The 16,021-nt window shown below is 38.2% G+C and overlaps 1 protein-coding gene across 1 annotated transcript; it reads right to left on the bottom strand.

The window, feature by feature from the left end:
• Positions 1-1,588: 1,588 nt before the first annotated feature.
• On the bottom strand, positions 1,589-11,208 carry LOC132267140 (tRNA wybutosine-synthesizing protein 2/3/4). Its single transcript, XM_059768208.1, has 9 exons — positions 10,356-11,208; positions 8,875-9,274; positions 7,361-8,557; positions 6,992-7,121; positions 5,794-6,029; positions 4,930-5,065; positions 4,178-4,254; positions 2,381-2,487; positions 1,589-2,218 (listed from the first exon to the last, which is right to left on the bottom strand). Exons 1-9 carry the CDS (start codon positions 11,206-11,208, stop codon positions 2,112-2,114), a joined length of 3,243 nt encoding a protein of 1,080 aa, XP_059624191.1. The 3' UTR covers positions 1,589-2,111.
• Positions 11,209-16,021: the final 4,813 nt, after the last annotated feature.

Consider the following 16,021-nt stretch of genomic DNA (forward strand, 5'->3'; position numbering starts at 1 on the left):
CGAAATGGTTTTATGAAAACCCGGTCGCCGCGGGGGTACCAAAGGGCCGGAGTGTTAATATAGCCTAGAGGGGACTAGGGAGTCGTCCTAGCGTGGTTGAGCTATCTGGGCCCCTCGATGACGCTGCAGGGTTACCCAAAGTCTAGAGACAGTAGCCAATCCTCCTTTCGTGCGGCTGCGGGGTCACCAAAGGGCGGGTTGTATTAACAGTTTGAAAGTGATGGTTTGAAATGTGAAAATGGGGAGCGATATCGGCATGCATTTGCATTCCATGGTATTGTATTGTTTGCACTTGAGTTTGGTTGAAATGTTGTATTATCCCGACATTGTATGATCCCTGTTCCTATTGATCTATTCTTTGTATAGATTCACAAGGACACAAGATGCGTGTCTTAAGTGCTACCTACTGAGCTTTATACTCACCCTATTATTTAATAATTTTTTTTAAGAAACGGGAAAGAAGTTGCGGATGACTTTCCACCATAGGCCTAATTTGGTTTAGAAGACTTCTTTTTGCTATTTTTGTATTACGTCCCATATTATTTGGTTAAATCTTAGTTTGTTATATTTGGTATAGAGATTTGTGAGCTCTTGTTATTGTAATTATATTTTGGGACTGTAAATATGATATTTGGATGATATAGTATGTGGTTGTACCACCATGGAGTATATTATATGATATTTGTGTTGGGATAGGTTTAAAGTTCTTTTAAATAGGTTGTGGTAGGCCGATTTTTTTAGGGGAGATATTTTTTTTTTAAATGGTAACAATTTAGGGTCGTTACATTTTTATTAAACATTTTTCAAATTCAAAAGGTGTATCATTATTCTTCTTCAAAATTTTACAATATTGAGAATGATTATGATCACTTAATAAATTGTTAAAGATTCGTGATAACGGAGACAAGTATCAATGGCACACCTATATACAAATTTGCGCTTATGTTATTTGTTTCTCCAACAATAATTAGATATAAGAAGTTGTTTAGTGGGATTCGTCAATGAAACAGTGAGCTACAATGTCTTATTGCATTCCTTAATTTTAGGAGTAGTGGACACGTCAATGAACCAAGGGAGACTAGAGATTGCTTAGGAAGAAAAAAAAACAAAGAGCCTAGCTTATAAATGAATATACATGCATAAACACAAGTCTGATCACATTTGGAGATCAAATTAAGAGTAATATTATCAATTGAATATTAAAATACGAGTGACAGAACCTTCTTTTGTTACGATAAAACTCTTTTGATAACATTATTCACTGATGGAAAAAGTGATAATTCTTTGTATTTTAATTATTAGTGCTATTATTGTAAGAAATTAGTTTTATTCAATCCGTTATTGATGGCTAATGAATTGAAGATTATAAGAGACTACCTTATTTTTTTTTTTTTTTGGACGTTATTTGAGAGATTGCCAATAAAAGCAAAATTTGCAACCCCAATGATTTGACTTATTAGAGGTGAGATATTGTTGATGTTTGCTTGATGTTCCCATGATTATTTTTGTGAATATCATCTACTTCGAGTACTTTCAATTTAAAAATTTGTGAATATCAAATTAGCTTCACCTGCGGAGATACTTCCTCTATGAAGAAATAAAATATATTCCACCCTCTCTGAGAGTCAAAAAATTGAAAGTTTCTTCAAGTGACATTAAGCATGAAGCATGTGCTTAAACAATTTTGCAGTCCAGAGGAACAAAAAAGCAACCATCTACAACTCTCCACATCAAATTTCCCAAGTATTTAATACCACGGCTTCTCTCCAAACTGCATTTGCCTATTTTGAAATATTCCCAACGGTCATCACCTCCAAGCTCATCTTTCCCTCTTGTAAAAAATTTCAGTATTGGCCATCTCTTTTCCCAAACAAGTATCTGCAGAAATCCTTTAAATCTTGGGACAGCTCACAGGAAATTTTAAGAGGCCCAACGTGGATTATGGGTACTTAAGAGACCCTACGTGGAGAAAAAAGGCGAATCTGGAATTGGGTACAATGACGTGCACCAGTCAGATGCCATTCGTGCAGCATCAAACCACAGGTTCACAGCCATGATTTTGTCATGCAGCAGCCTAATTTGCACTTTTAAGCAACACACCACTTGGCATGTTATCTCTGAACCTGTTTGCATCCTAGATCTGCAACAATATGGCGAATGTGCGGGGCATACCATTTTACTCTCTCAAGATGTTCTATTGCAATTTCCCAACAGTAGCCTGCAAATAAACCAAATTTTAACAGTATCAACCTCATATATCCAAGCCAAAAAAAAAAAAAAGGAAGACCCTCAGCAGCATTATACTCTCTGAACTGTTTGCTATCCATCAAATTTTGATCAACATGTCCAAGGCACTTGCCATAAGCTGGGGATATGATACCTTCAGATACAGCGATTTCATGTATCGATTTTGAGACATGTCCTGTCCACGAATCTACCTCCGAGTCCCTCACATTCCCATGCACATGTAATATCCCACCCTCACTCCTGCATTATTAGCATTACCATGGATAACTTAGACACAGAAGTGAAAAAGATGCAAACCTCAAGGGGTTGGCACAAGTGGGTAAGAACTTGGCATAAAAACAAGTAGGAAAGATATTTAAAGGGAAACAAAGCCACTAAATACAAGTAGAAACCCAGGAGAGAGAGAGAGAGAGAGAGAGAGAGAGAGATGCACGGAGCTCACTGAAAAAGAAAAGAACACACAGATGAAACAAGGTGGAAATTCAAACTGAAAGACTCTTCTCTTGTCCAAAAAATGAAAACAGAAAACCTTGTTGACAAATCATATACGGGACAATGTAATTTAATCCATGGGTGGATCCACCTTGACAAGGTAATCTAAGATTTTAGTGAAATTTACCATTTCTCTCACATGCAAGTTCCGAGTAACTGGCCAGATTCATCCATGGATTATATACTGCATCAGAACAAATCACGCCGAGTTGCCGCATGAAATGATATACTATAAAATAAAGACTTATAAAATCCAATACAATTCTCCGTTTTAGTGATGATGCAATTTATAGCTTATAACTTCTAAGTTCTTTATTTAGAAGTAGTCGATGAATTAAGTGAAATAAATATGAGGACCCTTTGTTTGCTTGTATGGCTAACAGGTGTTGCATGTGTAAAGAGGAGGATGAATCTCCTCATCTGGTGGGTGCTATGGAGTCTTTTTTCTTTCCTTAATTGGGATCAGGGAATCATGCCAAGAACAGTTGGGTCTGCTGGATGGTTGGAGAGTGGATTATTAGAAGACGAAAGTCAGGAAGGTGTAGAATACAGCAGCCTCTCTGTCTATTACAGACCATTTGGTGCAAAAGGAATAAGGATTTTCCAATGTGAGAAGTTCCTCTCTTTAAATTAAAGCAATTTTTTTCGAGGAATTCTATTCTTTTGGGTTGAGAAAACCTGTGATTTCATCAGTTCCTCAGTAGATTTTTGAGCATGCACGTTAATTGGCCGTACTCATTTTAGCACTTCAAGTGGATTGTATTCAAGTACCAAACATAAATTACTAGGCTTGTTGACAGCTTCTAGGCGTGCTAGAACATGGTACAGACTTGTCAGTCAACTATGGTAACAAACCAACTATGATTTACATGAAGCAATTTAAAGTCAAGTGGTCAAAGATGTCTTGTGAAAGAAGTTTCGACTCTGCAACAAATAGGCTGTAAGACAAAAGATGAAAAGAAGCTAATCGGGCTTGGTTCCATATCAGCTCGGTTAGAGGCTTGTAAAGATTGACTTGGGAAAAAGCGGGACAAGTTTGATCACATTTTGAAACTTATGTACATGCTGATTGGAATTTGAACACAGCTTGATATTCAAAACAGCATTTTAAAGACACTAGAGAAACCCAAAATTTTGAAGTTCGAATCAAAATTATCTGAGTTAAAATTGTTTGAGATTTATGTAAAGATAAACAAGCCAAGCTTGATCACATATTTAGAGCTCATAAAATTTTGAGCTGAGCTTATGCAACTGAAAGGTCACCTTGGCTTAGACTTCTTTGCATCCCTAAAGTACAGGTTAGCCATCCAAGTTTTTATTTTTCACCTCATGATGTGAGAAAATGTTCTAAATTAACATGTTGTAAGCTGTAATCATGACAAACCCAAGGACACAAAATCATAGAGGTAAAATCTGTAAGAGTGATTAGATAAAACACCTTAATGCCTTTACAGCAGTGGCCCAACTGCCTTCACTTGTTGGCAGGAGACCAAGACAGACCCGATCAGCAACACCCTGTTTTTCGAAAAAAAAAAAAAAACCCAGAGTGAAATTAATAAAGCCCTACACATCCTCTTGTGAACAGAACATGTAATATCATCACAATTCATAATGTTATCCAAGCTCGCATCCTAATAAAATCATCAAGGCCCCAAGCTTCTTACTCCTAGCAACCTCTACAGCCGTGTTTTAATCAAGTGGAAAATCATCATCAAAAGATGCTACATGAATTAGTTAGACTGCCATCCAAGGCATGAAATGAACCAAGTCCAGGTCATTTCAGTAGTACTGTCTTGAAATAGGAGGTATAATCTCAATGGCCAGACATCTTGGAAGTAGCATTAGATTTTTTACTTGTAGCTTTTTGATACGTTTGTCCATGTATAAAGAACCCCAACCTGGTCATCTAATAACCTACACAGCAAATCACTTACAAGGACTCCTGACACTTCACATGCACATTATGCATGTGTAAACTGCTCTCTGAATATACTGTCACTACAGTTTTAGGCTTCCTCTAATAAACTGTTACAAGATCCCAAAAATATAAAATAAAAAAGCCTAATTGGAACTATATGAAGGATCAAGTTGCAATGATTTGGATCAAGCTTGACAGCCCAAGTTTATTGGAAAATCCAGTTACAGATACAAACGAACTAGATACTAAACAAATAAAGCCAGGGGTCATACTTTAGGAGCTGTGATCCGGTTATCTCCTTCAAGTATCACACAACGATCAGCCACAGAATTAGCATGAAGGTTACGCTGAAGTGCGTCAATAGCATGGGGATTCCACTCACATGCATACACCAGTTTCGCATTTGCCCTGATCAACCAATGTTATCAACATTATACAACACCAAGAGAGAAAGAAAGAAAGAAAAAAAAATAATAATAATAATAAAAATAATAATTAAAAAAAAAAAAAAAACAAGGTTAGAAATTAGGAATGCTATAGGTGTAAAATTAATCATGTAATGGCATTGGTAACAGTTATTCCAACCAAATGTCCACTCATTGAATGAATAAAGTATATACTAGCACAACAAAACACTTCAGTCATGATCAATTAAAAGGGAAAAGGGGAGTGGGGAGATTAACACTTTGCCAGGGAAGCATGTAAAGGAAAAACAATAAATATGATAAGACTCGAGATTAACATATTAACCAAATTTTTCTCTGGATCCCATCAAATTATAGGTTTAGATCCAATCTCTAACACTCATTCACATCTATTTTTCTCTTCTTCTACTTCCACTTTTCTAAGTGCGAAATACATATCAAAAAGAGGTTCCCATATGATTGTTAGACAATCCTATTGATACTAGATCAGACCTTGGATTTCAGATAGTAGAATATGTCCACTTCAAGAACTGTATAAAACTAAAATCTAAATGATCCTTCAAAAAGGATTTAGCAAAGCAAAAATCGGAGGTATAAGAGGGATTACTGAAAAACAATAATACCAATATGATAATCAAAGCATGTGTAAAAGGATTTGTAAGATAAAATTTCATACCGAAACAATGTACTAGAATGATAATCACAGTATACCTGACGAGGAATGGTAACACAAAATATCCAATGCCAGCAAACAAATCTACAACAACTTGATCCCTACAATCTAGACAGGCCATGCGAAGCTTCTCAGAATAATTTCCCCAAGAGAACATGCACTTGGTTGCATCAAAAGAATAAAGAATTCCATTTTCACGGTGATCAACCCAACCATTGTCTCCCACAAGAATCTCCAAATTACTGTCCCTTGTTCCAGTAGATGCAACTCGACCCTAAAAAGTATAAGGCTATTTTATTAACAAAAAGCCAATTAATCTCTAAATCAAAACACAAAATAAGACATTATGGCATGTCAAAATTGAGGGACACTTTAACTTACTCTGAAAGAACAATGTATTTGATTTCTAGGTTGAAATTTCAACCATTTTCAAATATAAATTTATTAGTGGGGTATCGTCCAATTTAAGTCAATCAGTATGGGTGGCCACTTTGTAATATCTATAGCAACATACATGGCTGTGGCATCATTGGCTTCGAAACAAAAACAAACATAGTGATTAAGATAAATATCATTACGTAGATCAAGTTGCCTACTGTTCAAAACTAATGATTAGCTATCTCTACCGGGTCAAATCCAAGTCTCCAAGAACAGAAGCATACAGTCTGTGTATACTGCATTATGAAGTATGTTTGAAATTAGGAACGGATACTTCTCAGATGTCCATTTCTCCACAATATACTACATTATCTTCCAGATATGTTTTGTGCTCCTTATCCAACATTAGATTTTAGTACGTGAGTAGAAATTTCACATCCAAATCAACTTCACAATCAGGAGAAATCAAAGAATTAGCCAGTCATATAGATGAAAAGCCTTTGAGATGGTGTGAAATAACAGTCCTCGTCAAAAAAGGATCTAGATGGATTGTTTGAGTGGATGATATGGTCCAGAAATGCACGAGTGCATAGCTAATTAGTAATTACAGTAGAGATAGTCTGATTTGCACTATTGTCACAATCGCATTCAACTCATAATTAGTATCATTAATCCATTTTAGTATCTACCAACATTCCCACCCACATTACAAAATCCAACTGCTACCACATGTACCAATAGCGGCTGAAAAACATACAGAAAATATACAAAAAAGTTGCATAAAGAAATATGCTTTAAAATATATTGATCAACGAGCAGATGCAAGAGCATGGATACAGTTTTGTGAATACAGCTTACTTGTCGAGCAAGCCGACGAGTACCAAGAGATTTTGCAACGGTTGGCCAAAGCTCCTCCCCAATTGAGTCCCAAATTGGATCCCTGAACGACGTCACTGGAATCACATTAATATCCCCTAGTCGCTCCCATCTGAGTTAGAAAAAAACTGTTTTTAAAATGAAATGTATCATGGTGTTCGACAAAGCTTTAATTGATAGAACAACATAGGCACCAGAAACATTTATATCAAGGTCTCGCCAAAATAAAGAAAAAAGAAAATTAATAATGAATAAATACATAAGTAACAGTTTTGTAATGTAATATAAAATGCAGCTCGTGTTGAACCGGCAAACAGGCATCAAAGAAAGACAAAGCAATGAAACATAAACCTTGTGGGTAGCTGCTCTAAAAGTTGTGCGGGTAGGTTTCGATGCTTTACTAAAGAGGCTACAGCTTCAGTCATTATTTTTAGAGGAGAGTTTGGAAACTTTTTTACTTTAACAACCTCGTCCAGAAGTTTAGTGGCACCACATGCTATTAGAACATTCAAAGCTTTTGAACAGGAGATATCATTTAATAAAAACCCCTCTCTCTCTGATGATTTCCATGGTTGAAGGCCATCCATTCTTTTGAACTCATTTACCGAATGATGTTGCTTATTGCAGTAGACAGCACAAAATTCTTCTGTGACAGGGAAACAAATATGTATCCCGTCTTCCTGGGGATAAACCTTTCTCGCAACATCTAACCATCCAAAAATTTTCAATATGTCCTTCCCCAATTTCGCATATTGCCTTTCAAGTTGTAGAACCCAATGCGAATCAACCATCTGACGTCCAACATATTTGCAAGATTCTTCAACCTCAGGATCCAAAGGGCCATTATTTGATATTTGTTCAGTTTTATTCTGTGAAAATTGAAAATCACCATTCTTTCTCTCTACTACCACCCCTTCATCTTGGTAAACAACATGCTTTTCTCCAGATTCAGCAGGCACAAAATGATCATCTAAGGGCGTTACTGGAAGCAAGTTGATTTTCATTGGTTCACTAAACTTTGTTCCAAAAGCATAACAAGCTGCCCCACCGCCTATCATTACTAGATCATCGCCAACAACACTTGCTGTGCAACGAACAAAAAGATCTTTGCCAACAGAATTCAGCATCACATGCTTCCACAAATGGGAATGCAGATCAAGTAATGACAACTCTTGATAATGTTGTCTGACAGGACATCCCCCTACAATTCCAAGATAATTCTTATAAACAAACATTGAGTGTGAGAACCTTGCATATGGAGTCCTCCCTGCCATCTTTTCCTTTTTCCATAGACATGTTTGAACATCAAAACTGTAAAGGTCTCCTAGTGCTTTCTCGCCATCATATCCTCCAAACATAAATAACCTAGACCCAAATGCCACCAATGAATGAGAATGACGAGGGCATGGCCATTTCCCCTGGATGCATATCTCAGTCCACTGCAAATTGTTTATATCAAGGACACATAATGACGAAGAAATTACATCATTGAGAATTCCACCAAATACATATATTTTTGAGCCTACAACTGCTGCTGCATGCCGATGCCTGTATAAAATCAATACTATGTTAGATGTATACAGGAAATATAAATGGACACAGAAAGATGAGAAATCTGTTCTGAAAGATTTTAAAATAAATTAAATTGCTTCAAATCTAAACCAAGAAGTTAGTTAACAGAAACTTCTCTTCTTCCAAATATTTGACTTTAGACTGGTTTTTCAGAAGAAAAGACAGAAACGCAACAGAAAATTAGATCTTATAAACAGTGTTGAGGTTATATTTAATTTCCATAGGATCACGAATAACCAAAATTTAAAACAGGCAGAAAAACAATTGAAGCATCAATAAAATAAAGGCATTACCTAGGAGGAAACACACTGCCAGTAAATTCTAGCAAATTCCATTCATTCTTCACTGTATTAAGAACCCAGACCTCATTCAGAATATTCATTGGATCAGCCCTGCCTCCAATAACAAACATAAAATCTCCTATTACAGAAGACGTGTGACCCAAGCGTGGAGATGGAGTGCCCTGAACACTGATTGCTTCTAACTTACCATCCAGTGGATCAAGCAGTATAGAATCATTTCTCCTTGCATGTCTTCCCATACCTCCAAAACCACCAAAAATGAGAATTCTTTTGTGATTTGGGTTACCCAAAGGACAAGCAGAGTGACCCCAAAGGAGAAGCTTCTCAACAGGTTCGCCAACAATCACCATTGGAATAATAGACAGAGTGGTACCTGGAACTCCTAATGATCCTGCCAGTGATTCAAAGATTCAAATTTGCTGTCACATTTAAAAGGAAAGAGTCCTGCAATCAAACATATATTAGTATGTGATAGTACAACCAAACTATCCATGCAACTACATCAAATCAGTGAAGCTTCCACCTAAGCATAAATTTCTAAGATTCAAAAGTATTCCTCCTATTGTGTCAGATTTGTTTGGCTCTTAATTAATAATTAAAAATTTGTTTATTTTTTACATTCATCAGATTCAACATTTAAATAAACATCTACATTAAAAATAGGAGTAAGTAATTTAAGTATGTGTACTATTAATACAGTTAATTTAGAATATATTTCTTCAACATACATGTTTGCATGCGTATAAGTATATACGTAAAGCAAAACAATGTCACTTGTATACACAAACACACACATGGCATCCCTAAAATCACTTTGCAAATGGAATTATTAGGCATTATAATTTTCTATTTGCAACTTGTTAAGTAAAACAGATATACAATAAACATCATGGCTGTCAAGTGTCAACAAGTTATGTTAGACCGGTGCTGAGGGAAGGGGAACCAAACAAGACTGTTAGGCCACATTGAATCGCCAAAACTGAGAATCAAGAATGGCAACATTCTTCTGAGAAAGAGTGTAAAAAGTAAAGTATAACGCTCATTACTGCATTTTGGAGCATAACTCTCATTACTGCATATGGATGCTTACTGTGCAAAACTCCCACTAGCCGTCAACAGATAGTAAGAATGATATGCCAATTAGAATCCTGTTTTCCATACAAGACCTTATAATCAACTTCAATGTTAACATCCCGACTGAGCATTCTCGAATGATAGATGTTCTAATATATAGCAAACTTATGTGAGATTAGAAGACCCACAGTTGCTTAAATGTATAATCAAACATGCCAATTATTCAAAAAATTGTTAGTTCGAAAACTTTAACCAAAACTGTCATACATAACATACTCCTTCAGTCATAGCTAAAGTAAGATAAGATTGACCACCAACAGGTCACAAGTTTAAACCATACTCGCTATATTACATTCATTATCAAATCAATTACAAGAACAGTTAAATATTAAGTATACCAAATTGCGCGTCTGCATCTATTCCTACGGATTTTGCATCTCCCTTGTTCCCTTTACTATAAGAATTCAGATGACACTCTGAATTCTGAATCTCGATGTGCTTCGAACCACCATTAATATCACCTTTTGCATTGACCGAAGGTCCATTAACACTCTCCGAGACTTCAATTCCAGTAAAACCATGGCTTATCAGTGCATTAAGAAAACTATCCGTTCTTCGCCTATTCGCCTCCATCTTCTCGTTCGCAATCCCAACAAGGTACCGAATATACTCCGGCGACACCATGAGCCGCTCGTTATCACCCAACGGCACTTCCAATCGTATGGAACAACGAATAGCTAAGATCACTCTTTTGTTGACACTCGTAATACCCGATTCCCTGAACCCAGAAGAGATAGCTAGAGATACTAAGAACTGAGCTGAGGAGACGTCTTTGCATTCGACGGCGATTATTAGGGGTTCGAATCGGAAGACGAGATCGGAGAGGTGGATTAGGGGAGGCTGAGTTGGGTTGGTGGGGAATAGGAGGTTGAGGACTGATTCAGGGTCAGTTGGGTCGTGGGTTATGTAAAGCCACGTGCCGCCTTTGGCCTTTTTCTTGGTAGTGGTAGCGGCGGCGGCGGCGGCGGCGGCGGCGGTGGGTTGGGAGAGGATGGAGATTCGGCCAGAGCATGAACTGGTAGTGAAGTAAGAGGGATGTGAGTTGAGGGTCTTGAGTAGAGGTAAGATGGGTGTGTCCACTGTGCCTTTTGGAGATTTATCAGGCTCTGGTGAATTCATGAATGCAAGTGTTGCTTCCTTCCTCTTCTCGAACTCCATTGTTTCTCTCTCCTCTGTTTCTCTCTCTAGCATACCTCTAGCATTTGAAGTGGAAAAGAACTAGGGTGCAAAATGGAGTGGCAATCGCGTGGACTGGACCGCAAATTGGGCTTTAGCCTGTTATGCTTTTAGTAAATTTGCTTCACAGTAACAGATTGGGCTCCAGCCCTTTTCTGGACTCAGAAGTTACATGTTCTTTTACGTAGGTGATGTGGTTGGAGCCTAGTATTCCTTAGAGCATTTCCGATTGTTGTCCAAAACAGAAATTTATCAATAAAAAATAATAATAATACAAAGACTACGCTCCAATTACCTCCCACGTACAAGAACATGAAACTTCTGAGTCCAGAAAAGGGCTAGAGCCTAATCTGTTACTGTGAAGCAAATTTACTAAAAGCAAAGCAGGCTAAAGCCCAATTTGCGTCCAGTCCATGCGATCAGGGGTGAAACTTGGGCGGGCTAACCCAGCCCATAAATTTTGACATTTAAACTTTTAAATTCACAAATCGGACTCAAATTGGGCTCAACCCGAACCCAACCCAACTCAAAAAAATAAATAAATTAAACTTAAGAAAAAAATTATTATTATTATTATTTTATTTTTTGTCACCCTTCTCTCTCCTCTCTCTTCTTTCTCTTATCTCTCTTCTTTTCTTTATTTTTTCATTTTTTTGTTGCTAATGGTTCTTCAATTGTGCTGCCTGGGAAACTTCTGAGCATTTTACTGGCTATTGTAGAATAATAGGCTACTGCTCTCACATTTCTGATTTTTTTTTAATCTTTATTTTTTATATTTTATTCAGAGTTCTAATTTTAAATAAAATACACCCTTGGTATGCGTTAATCTAATGTTTGATTAGAGATAAAAAAAATTAAAAAATTACTAGGTTTGCTGGCTCATAATTATCCATGGTGGTAGTTTGAGTGATCTCTTAATGCCAGTCCCATAAAAGGCAGTGAGGGAGAGTTTATTTTTACTCGAAAAATATTTTCAAAAGTCAAATACTAAAATAAAAAATAAAAATTTCGAAAAATATGTTCAAGATGTCTGCCAAACACCAGAAAAAGAAAAAAGCGAAAATACAAAAATATTTTAAGGGCCTATTCTCATGACTTAAAATACTACTCGTAACTTGGAATATCCAATTTAATTATACAACCTCGTGCACGAACCCAAAAAAAACAAACCTGTTGACCTTAAAGATTTCATCAAATGACAATCTAGATGTTTTGATGATAACAAACGATTAATGGTGTTTAAGAACTAATGTTCACATTGAGTGTTATAGATGATTTACATTCAAAGAAGAACCTCAATGAAGATCATAAAGATCATTCCAAGTATTCCATCACTCAAGATCACATCAATGAAAGAAATGGATACAAAGAAGATTTCAAGTTGTAAGGAAAGATAGCTTAGACTATAACGAGCAAGAAAGCAACTCTAAGAAAGAAACATAACATGACTACCTCAAAGCTACACGATCATGGACAAAGTATGAAGAAAATGGTAGATAAGATGGTGAGTGTTTAGGATTCAATGTCAAGGTATTTATGAATCCATTTGAAACTCATCTCTGTAGAACCATGCATATCATACATTATTCATATGCTCCTATATCCATGAGCAATAGACTATGCACTTCATTCATATAATTGACACATGAAGTCTTTGCTAAAAGAATGAGTTAGTTCAAGCTTGCATAATGTCACGGGCCTAGAGATTTGGCGCAGCGGCACGGCCCGTGCGGCACCAAGGCGTTGCTTCAGCTCGCGCAAGCGCCCTGGTCAGCCACCACGACCTGCCCTCCCAAGGATACATGCTGACTGGTTTCGGCCTGCCATGGCCTCGTCAGGGGAACGGCTCCAGCTCCCGACCAGTTTGTGCAGGGATGGCCAACTCCCTTCTTCATAGTCAAGTCCAAGACCAGCGACAAGCACCCCGAACTGAACCGAGTCGACCTGCCTGAACTCTGAAGAGGTACCATCCTGTGCTCCTGCACGCCCCTTCCCTGGAACCATTCCCAGTCAAACTCTGCTCTTTGCCAACCAGCATGCGTGTCTTCCATCCTCCAAGCGTCTTAGGAATCACTTCGTGACATTCTCCCCCACCCAAATCCTGCGACGTCCTCGTCGCAGTGCGGCGCTTCACTACTGCGTCCACTCCCTTCCAAAGTCTGCCTCCATGCGGTATGCTCGCCTTCCCACCATCGCTTCCTTGTGCAGCTCCCTGCACTGCACTCGCCCAATGATAGGCCTCGGACCAAGGGGACGTCCACTCCTCAAGGACGTGACTCTTCTCCGTCATGCCGCCTCCGCGACATCCCGAGCAAGCAATGGCCTTCTGCCGACTTGATGCTCGCCCTTCACCATGGTTTGCATCACCCAAGGACTAAGCACGAACTTTGGTGCGCGCGGCCCTCCGGCCCTTCAATGCGCAACTTCAACGGACGCCTCTTCCTGGGGAGATGGAGGCTCTCCCCCCCAACTGCATTGATTCCTCCACATCGACGCAACTTCAATGCACCGTCTTCATTCTCTGAACCCTCCCGGACCGACAAGGGGGCACCCCACCGTGCTTTACCCCAAGTCCTGCTCTGATACCATTTGTCACGGGCCTAGAGATTTGGCGCAGCGGCACGGCCCGTGCGGCACCAAGGCGTTGCTTCAGCTCGCGCAAGCGCCCTGGTCAGCCACCACGACCTGCCCTCCCAAGGATACATGCTGACTGGTTTCGGCCTGCCATGGCCTCGTCAGGGGAACGGCTCCAGCTCCCGACCAGTTTGTGCAGGGATGGCCAACTCCCTTCTTCATAGTCAAGTCCAAGACCAGCGACAAGCACCCCGAACTGAACCGAGTCGACCTGCCTGAACTCTGAAGAGGTACCATCCTGTGCTCCTGCACGCCCCTTCCCTGGAACCATTCCCAGTCAAACTCTGCTCTTTGCCAACCAGCATGCGTGTCTTCCATCCTCCAAGCGTCTTAGGAATCACTTCGTGACAATAAGCTTAGAAATAACTCATCACTTGTGTTAGAAATGCTAAGACTATGCACATCAATCATATAATTCATATTGGTCAACAATTAAGGAATGAGAAGCCTTCATTACCATGAGTTGGTAACGGACATTAGGACCCCAGAATACGCGTCATAAAAAACTGTGTTTTTGGCTAAGTGTGAAAAATGGATTTTTGAAATAATGATTATTTCAAAATAATTTTTCCCGGTAATAACTCTTTATACTTAAACTAGCCTAAACTGATTTTATTAGAATTTTTGACCAAGTTTACATTGGTCTACATAAGGATTCATTTTTACCAAAACTGTCGGAAATCCAAATTTATACTAAAACTGAACTTATACATTTTGATTTAGTTGGATTTCAATTCTCTAATATTTTTTATTGAATCCAAACGGGGGGTACTTCTTTATTTACATTGTCAACTTAAAGTAAATGGATATATAAATATTATAAAGACATTTACTTAAATGTTTTCAATGGAAATAAGCTGTGTGCAAAAGTCCTGTGCAGAAGCCTGTTGCAGGCCACAAAACAGTTTGAATTTCTGGTAAAATGCAACTCAGCCGACTCAGTCAGCAATCCAGCCGACTAAGTTAGGCCGAGGCTCGTCAAAATCAAAATTCAATTCAGCCGGCTCATTTAATAATTCAGCCGACTCAGTTCATAACTAAGCCGACTCCCTTCTCAACCCAGCCGACTTAGTTAGACCGAGCCTTATCACTTTCAGAACCCAGAAAATAGGCAACTCAACCGACTCAGTTTATAACTGAGTCGACTCAATCTTGAACTGAGCCGACTTAGTTCACAACTAAGTTGACTAAGTCTTGAAGGAATAGCCAACGGCTATATTCCTTCTGTGTCAGAGTTGCGCATCTTCTTTAATACTTCTGCAATCTTGCTCCAGGCTTTATACAGACCTTTACACACATATTTCGAGCATCATAGAGTCAGATATTCACATGCCCATCATGTAGATTTACACAACAGCTATATTACATCATATGGTCTATATATATACATCAGTTTTGTATAGCTGAAATTAAGAGAAGATAGAGCCATATTCGTGAGCCTTAAACAGAGCTTTTGTTTTGGGTTTCACTTATCATTTACAAAGCTTTTTTTATGGTATAATCCATCTTCAAAGGAGCTTTTGTTCCCAGCTTAATTTGATCTTAAACAGAACTTTTGTTCTGATATTTTACAGAGCTTGTGTTCTGTTTGGTTCCTCATGATCTCTCATACATTTCATACTTAGAGTTTGAACTTCACTTGATTTCATATATACTTTATTCTGAAGTTTGATTTGTATCAGTTCTTGAGATGATTTATTGTATTGCCATTTCTATTTACAAATCTGCTGTAAGACTAAGAGGTGTTTTTCTTAGTAAATAAATTGTAAGGGCTGGTGTGGCCCAAGTAAGCCTAAGAGAAGGAGTTCTCTTAGCAAAGCTATTGTAAGGGCTGGTTTGGCCCAAATGAAGACTAAGAGAGGTTTTCTCTTAGCAAGGAGTTGCTTCTAATCAAGGTTTGCTTTCCACCAGTAAGGAGGAGCCATAGTGGATTGGGAAGTCTCAAGAGGGGTCTTGAACCGAGGAGTAGGAGTTTTCCGAACCTCGCTAAAATCACTATGTCTATGTTTGCAATTTCTCTTCCCTTATCTCTGTTATAATTGTGCCATTATATTGCTAAATTCATATATCTATTGTTGCACAATTACAATAAGATACTTGCTGAAAATTGGAGTTCTATAAACTTAAAATCAGCCACTGCTTGCTACTACATTTATATGCTGATTTTGTTTAACTCATAGTTGTCAAATAGAAA

This window comes from Cornus florida, unplaced genomic scaffold, assembly GCF_030987335.1.
Source record: "Cornus florida cultivar Cherokee Brave unplaced genomic scaffold, ASM3098733v1 CherokeeBrave_3.0.0_Hap2_Chr01, whole genome shotgun sequence".
Taxonomy (NCBI): domain Eukaryota; kingdom Viridiplantae; phylum Streptophyta; class Magnoliopsida; order Cornales; family Cornaceae; genus Cornus; species Cornus florida.